The sequence below is a fragment of the Nycticebus coucang genome, chromosome 21 (assembly GCF_027406575.1).
Source record: "Nycticebus coucang isolate mNycCou1 chromosome 21, mNycCou1.pri, whole genome shotgun sequence".
NCBI classification, from domain to species: Eukaryota; Metazoa; Chordata; class Mammalia; order Primates; family Lorisidae; genus Nycticebus; species Nycticebus coucang.
In genome coordinates this window covers 10,966,588-10,973,295 of record NC_069800.1, presented here as the reverse complement: position 1 = coordinate 10,973,295, position 6,708 = coordinate 10,966,588, and the positions used below count along the sequence as shown (strand labels likewise).

Below are 6,708 nucleotides of genomic sequence, written 5' to 3'. Positions count from 1 at the left end.
TTTGTATTCCTTTCTCATAAAATCCTATCTTACCACTGATCTGTGGTCCTTGGGTTCATTCCTCAAATCCCTGAGACCAAGGACCTACTGAAGAGAGAAATTCCAGCAACAGTACTTGGACTGGCCAAACTGAGTCCAGGAAGTTTCCAACTGTGAGTGTGAAAAATAGAGACATACACAGCCGGATACTTTCTGGGCAGCCCTTGCATTTGTGTCATTTCACAAAGGACCTGGAGGAGTGTTGCTTGCTACGGTACTATTCTTAATGGGTGAGATGGGAAACCCAATAATCCATCAAGGGGAGAAAGTCCAGTTGTGACACAGGGCACTCACACTCCACAGTGCTCTGCGGCCAGCCTGGCAGGTGCTCAGCCTCACACATCTCCTGTATATTGCCCCTCCTCATGCTCCAGTCCTCACAACCTGGAATGAATCCCCAGCTCTCCGCCCCTCCAGGAGCTGCTGGGCACTGATTTGAGATTCTTACAGAAAAGCAGCATCTCTGAGAACCCAGTGGGACCATGGCTCCCTCCTCCTCTAAGGCCCAGGCCCAGCCCAAGTAGGCTGGGTGATGCTTGTCCTGGCTGCTGCCTATAGCCGTGGAGTCCAGAGGCCAGGTGTTCACGGAAGTGGGGTCATGACACAGTGGGAAGGAGACCCCTTAGGGCCCCTCCACTCAAGGGCAGAGCAAGAGGCACTTGCCCGCAGCCTGTGGCCCTCTGATTGTTGCAGGAACCGAAAGGCCAAGACCGGCAGGTGAGATGCCCTCACCAGGGCAGGGCACAGGTGCTGGATTACATCACAAAGTGTGACTGCCCTGCATTGTGTGGACTCAGAAGGCCAAGCCAGACCAAAGATCAGGATATGCAGAGCCCCTGGCTGGGGTGTGGGCACAAACAGGAAGTGCTGGAGCTCCTGGAGAACTGCCGGGGGAGGTGGCTCAAAGCTCACCTCCGTGAAGAGGTGGAGGGTGTCAGCAGAAGCAGGCTGGGCCTGGGAAGCTCAGGGGCAGCGACGGTGTCAACTCACATCTCATAGGACTGAGAAGCAGGTCACCAGCAGGGCGGTGACAGGCACAGGGGTAGGTGTAGACACATCCAGGTCTAAGTGGAGGGCAGTTGTCCCTAGAAACACTGACCAGGAGGAGGAGAATGCTAGTGGCAGAGGCTCCGTCACTCATGTCCGTGGGTGGGTTTACACAGAGAAGGGCTAGAGGGTGGCCCTAATGGCTCTGTCTTGAATCCAGCTGGGCTGATGCTGAGAGAAGGAAGCGTGTGGCCACAAGACCCTTGATCCACAGCGGCGGCAGCAGTGGGCCACTGCCCACGCCCTGCACCACTGTAACTCCAGCCCCAAGGGGACGAGGAGACTGGCCTGTGCCTCCTGACGGGACCATGAGCACGGCCTGGTGCCTCTCCTTGCTCTTCCTCACCCTTCCTGTGGCCCTGGTAGCTGGCACAGACCCAGGGGAGAATGAAGTGATGGTGTTGAAGAACTTTAAACCCATCAATGCCTCACACTCCAACGTGAAACAGTGTCTGTGGTTTGCCATGCGCCAGTACAACAAAGACAGTGAGGACAAGTATCTCTTCATGGTGACCAACGTACTGCGGGCCCAGCTGCGGGTAAGGTGTTCTGTCCATGCAGTGGGGCGTTTGCACATGGCAGAGACTGAAGCCAGGCCGAGAGAGTGGGCTGTGGGGAAAGTGCTGACCCACAGAGCCACATCACTGCAGGGCATGAAGAGCTCTGTGTGCTCAGGCTGCTGTCTAAGTGCTTTGCACATATTAACTCACTTAAACCAAACCAAATGTTCGTGTGTTTTCTGGGATTAGGAGACAAACTGAGTGCTGTGAACATTTTGTAGTGATGCTGTCACAGGACACGTGTAAACCCATCCAGGCAACACGGAATGTGGGGTTGGAGAGAGACACAGAGTCCATTAATTTTTTTCAGGCCAACATTTTTTGAGTGGAATTAGAGGTATACTGATTTTCTGTTTATAAAAACACGGCCTCTTCACAAGGCTACCAGTTGCCCAGCTCAGCTGATTTCTTTCTATAAACCTATAGCTGTTCTACTCATTAAAGACTCAACAGAGAACAAGACAGACCCAGGCCTGCATGGGCTGTGGGCTGAGTGGGTGGGAGGAGCTTTGGGTGGGGAAATCCCAAAGGGTGGGCTATTTTACAGGAGTTTGAGGAGTGAGTATGCGAAGGGTTCTCAGCCTATCAGGCCCATGTGAATCGTAGCAGCGCCAGCCCAAGGGAACTGATGGTTCTGGGGGCCCTATCCTTTCCCCTATCCTTTATTGCACATACAGCATGCCCCAGACTTGGGGACAGACAGTGAAATTAGGTCTTGCCTTCAAGGAGGCCCTAAACCAGAGAAGAGCCTGTGCCCAAGTATCTTGCTGCAGGTAGCTTCTGGGCGTGTCTCTTGTATCAGGGGGCATCCCAGGCCTCCCCTAAAGATTCTCCTTGGGGGGGAAGGGAAAAAGGGGAGAGGAAGTCAGAGTTATTTTTGTTTGCTAATGCTTTTAAAAAAATAAAACAAAACCTTTTCCAGTAAAATTGCACATTGTTAACTGACAGATCACACATTGTCTGGAATACATTGTTGATGTTGAAATCACCCGCAGCAACTGCAAAAAGATTCCAAGCAATGATGAAAACTGTGCCATTCAAGAAAACCCTGGGCTGAGAAAGGTAGGTGCAATGTGACAGCCTGCGACAGCCTTGAAGCTCTGAGCTTCAGGCAGAAAATATTGAGGCCTCCCAACCCCTCTCTTTGAGGTCAAGATCATTCCAATAATTTTATTTGATTGCCAGTGATTAGCCCCAGATTGGTCAATTCTGCAGCCTCAGAACAGAGAACATGGGGCCACAGGACATGGAATCCTTGGCCCTTTTCCTCACCCCTCGTCCTGGGGTCAGGGTGTTGTCAAGGCCTCTCTCACCTCAAAGACCCTGTTGACTATGGCCTTTTGATGCAGGAACATTCGCTGACACATATGCCCTGGAAATCTGTCCTTTTGGGAACAGACTATCCACCCACTGTTCACAGTTGCTCACTCGTGTACAGGCACAAAAAGCAATTCATTAATTCACTCATATAAACGTGCTGAGCGGCAGGCACTAGGTCTGTTCTGCGTGCTGTAAGTAGCCATGACTTGGCCGGACAGTGTCCCTGGTGTCCTGGGCTTCCCGTCGATTCTTTCTGGGATTATCACGGATTTCCACAAAGGGCAGGGAAAATCCAGAGACTCCAACTGAAGGGCTGACTTGGCCCACCCAGGAAGTTTGGCATCAAGCTTACATTTCTTGGTCTCAGAGTTGGGAAAGATTCCAGACTGTTCACCTGAGTGCTTAGTCTGAGACTGAAGGGATCCCCAGATATTCTGTGGGTTTGCCCAATGGGTGTATCTTTGCCCCTTTCCTTATACTGGTGGTCTCTGGTGTGAGCAGACACCGAATGACCTGGGGGTTGATCGCCCCAGACGGCTGGGTCCTACTTGCAGAGTTTCTGATTCAGGAGGTCAGTAAATGAGGTGCACAAGTTTGCATTCTTAGCATGTTCCCAAGTGGGCTGCTCCTGCTGCTTGCAGGGGCCCCCCACATTAGGAGCCATGGCTTTCCGCATGGCACGGCGCAGGAAGCGCATGCGCAGTCAATGACATCGCTCCCATTGCATTCCATGAGAACTTCCTGCTGCACACTCAGCTTGAACAAGTCCTGACCTCTAGTAATGAACGCAGTAGACAGACCTGTAAGCAGCGAGCATGCCTCGTGCAATCTGACCTGTCATGTTTGCTGATATTAGGACCGTGGCTATTTTAAATGTATATTTTCTCCTGTTGTTTTGGGGAGGATTATAGGAAAATTGTTGTTTTGGCTATTTGTGGAAAATATCAAAGAAATTTAAGAATTGTTTGCTGGGAGCCCACTGTGTCTAAGATTTCTGTGACTCTTCTTGGTTTTTAAGGCATAAGTTTCTAAACACATTTATCAATAGTGAAAGCTTTCTTTCTTTCCAAATCTTTGAGATAATGCTGAAGAGTAATATTACTGCACGGTTTTTCCTTGTTCCTAGCTTTAATGGAAACAGCTCCAATATTTATACTCTATAAATATAAATTCTGTTATATTATAATAGAACATAAATAATAGATTTATTATATCACATTATAGAATATATTAGAATATAATATATAAATGTAATATAAATATACTATATTCTATGTATATTACATTAAGAGCTGATTTCTGAAGTTGTTTCAATTCTCTCTTTACCAAAAATTATTTTTTAAATTAAGAATATTTTCTTCTAAAAAAAAAAAGAATATTTTCTTCTGGGTGGCACCTATGGCTCAGTGGGTAGGGCACCAGCCCCATATACTGAGAGTGGTGGTTTCAAAGCTGGACCTGGCCAAACTGCAACAAAAAATAGCCAGGCGTTGTGGCGAGTGCCTGTGGTCCCAGCTACTTGGGAGGCTGAGGCAAGACAATCAGCTAAGCCCAGGAGTTGGAGGTTGCTGTGAGCTGTGATGTCACAGCATTCTACGGAGGGTGATAAAGTCAGACTCTGTCGCTACAAAAAAAAAAGAGTATTTTCTTCTATTAAGTATTGTTTTAATATCTACCAAGTATATTGCATATTTTTCTTTTTTGATCTATCAGTGTAATTAATTAAAATAATAAATTCTCATTAATACCATGCACTAACTGTGGCTCAAGAAGTAGGGCGCCAGCCCCACATACCAGAGGTAGCGGGTTCAGACCCAGCCCCAGCCGAAAAAAAAAAAAAACAACCAGATTCTCCAATATTGAGCCATTCTCTCATCTGGAATATGGTATGCGTGCACGTGTGTGTGTGTGTGTGGCAGTTTTATACATTTATTTAATTGGCAACTCTAGTCCACATTGGCCGTAGGTTTTTGAAAGTGGTTACATACATAATCAACATATTGAGTTTGTTTGAGGAACCTTGATTCTTGGTGTGTTTTCTGGACACTCCCACATGGGTGTGTCCTGAGACACTCCTTGCGTTTTGGCCTGAACAGTTTCATTGTTGTGCACATCTTTGTTTCTATTTCTTTCACATCTGGATTCCTTTAAGTGCTTCTTGAAGGCTGCTCCCTGGACGTGCTCAGGAGTGTTGGTGAAGGCCCTGGCGCAGAGATGGGTGTTCGGCTGTTACCCTTCCCATTCTCCTTTGCAGAAGTCAGTCTGCTGGAAAGGAAGAATGTGGAGGGTTCTGTCTGCACTTGTTATTTAGAACACAGTGGGAGTTGAAGGACACTTTTTAATTTAGAAATTTTGCTTTTATATGTTTTATACTACTCTCAAATTCTCCTGATGCCCAGAATCACTTGGAGCATGAGGTGAACACGTGCACACCCCCTCACCCCCACATGCATACATGCACACCCATGCATGGATACACACATGGATACATTCATGCACAAGTTCCACGGCCTTATCCCCAATCCGCTGATTCAAAATTCCCAAGTTAAAACACCCACATATTTTATAGGCATGTGTCACCAGGAAAATCTGGGAAGCACTACTTTAGGGACACTAACTGTCTTTAATTTCCTAGTTTTTGTTTACAACCTTTGCTCTCTGTTTACTGTGTAAGTTTGGGCTATAATTTATTTCTCAGTTACATCTTGACTTCAGGATTTTGTCAGTGTGGTAAATGAGAATGAGGGATTCCCATTTTTTTTCTGTGTTGTGGGTCAGTGTAAAGACCACAGGAGCTTTTAATTCACAAAGTTTGATATAATTTGCTTAACAAAACCATCTCTATTCAGTATTTTTTATCGCATGTGTCCAATACTTATCAGGGACTAAACATCCTTCTGATTCCACCTATCTCTTAATTCCTGGCAGTGCCTCACCTTGTCCCTCTAGCTACCTACCCTTCCATTCATCACATATAGAATACCTTATTTTCCTTCTCAATGATATTTCAAAAGAGAGAGGAGGGCTTTTTGGAACAAAAGATATGATAGGCCCTAGACCTGTTAAATTGCTCTGCTTCTGACTTATTACTAAAACAAAAAGCTTTAATTTATATCTAATATAGAATTGCTTTATTTACATCGTAGGATCTGTTAAAGAGAATTGAAAATAAAGTCAAGTTTACATCTAATCTCACAATGAAATATTGTGATTGTTAACATTTGTTATCCACCTGTGGTTAGCAGGGCGCAGAGGCCCCTGGGTAACTGCTGGTGGATGTGATGTCTGCAGCCTCCAGTTCTGCAGACTCCTGGGATTGTCCCTTGAAGGTGGTGACCTGTCTTCTAGTAGTAGGACAATTTCTTTTTCTTTTTCTTTTGGTACACTACTGATTTTTGTTGTTGTCTTTTTCAGAAACAAAGTTGTAGCTTTTTGGTAGAAACGCTCCCCTGGAATGGTGAATTCAATTTGACGAAGAAACACTGTGAAGATATCTGATGGTGTTGGACCACCCCTCTGACCTCCGTGTCTACCTGTTTCTGTGGAAAAACAGCAACAGCAGGAAGGGCACTGCTCCCAGTGTGCTTTCTCCACACACATCTCTCTGCCTGACATTTGTGTTTTAGATTTAGTATGTGGGGACGGAAGATGGGCTTGTCCGTTTCCTCTTTCCTGGCATCAAGGGTGGCCACTCAGCTTTAGCCAGGTTGATGGGCTACTCCCAGGGACAAGTTTGTCACTG

At 46.6% G+C, this 6,708-nt stretch overlaps 1 protein-coding gene across 1 annotated transcript; it reads left to right on the top strand.

Annotated features, from left to right (window-relative positions):
- The first annotated feature begins 521 nt into the window (after positions 1–521).
- On the top strand, positions 522–6,464 carry CST8 (cystatin 8). The gene is made up of 5 exons (XM_053573727.1): positions 522–559; positions 733–756; positions 1,247–1,625; positions 2,595–2,708; positions 6,381–6,464. Exons 1-5 carry the CDS (start codon positions 522–524, stop codon positions 6,462–6,464), a joined length of 639 nt encoding a protein of 212 aa, XP_053429702.1.
- Positions 6,465–6,708: the final 244 nt, after the last annotated feature.

What these genes read in the sequence shown, in the direction of transcription:
- CST8 (XM_053573727.1), top strand. Translation starts at nt 522, where the DNA reads ATGGCTCCCTCCTCCTCTAAGGCCCAGGCCCAGCCCAA. An exon ending in AAGGCCCAGGCCCAGCCCAA is followed by an intron (nt 560 to 732) that starts GTAGGCTGGGTG and finishes TGATTGTTGCAG; the next exon opens with GAACCGAAAGGCCAAGACCG. An exon ending in AAAACCCTGGGCTGAGAAAG is followed by an intron (nt 2,709 to 6,380) that starts GTAGGTGCAATG and finishes TGTCTTTTTCAG; the next exon opens with AAACAAAGTTGTAGCTTTTT.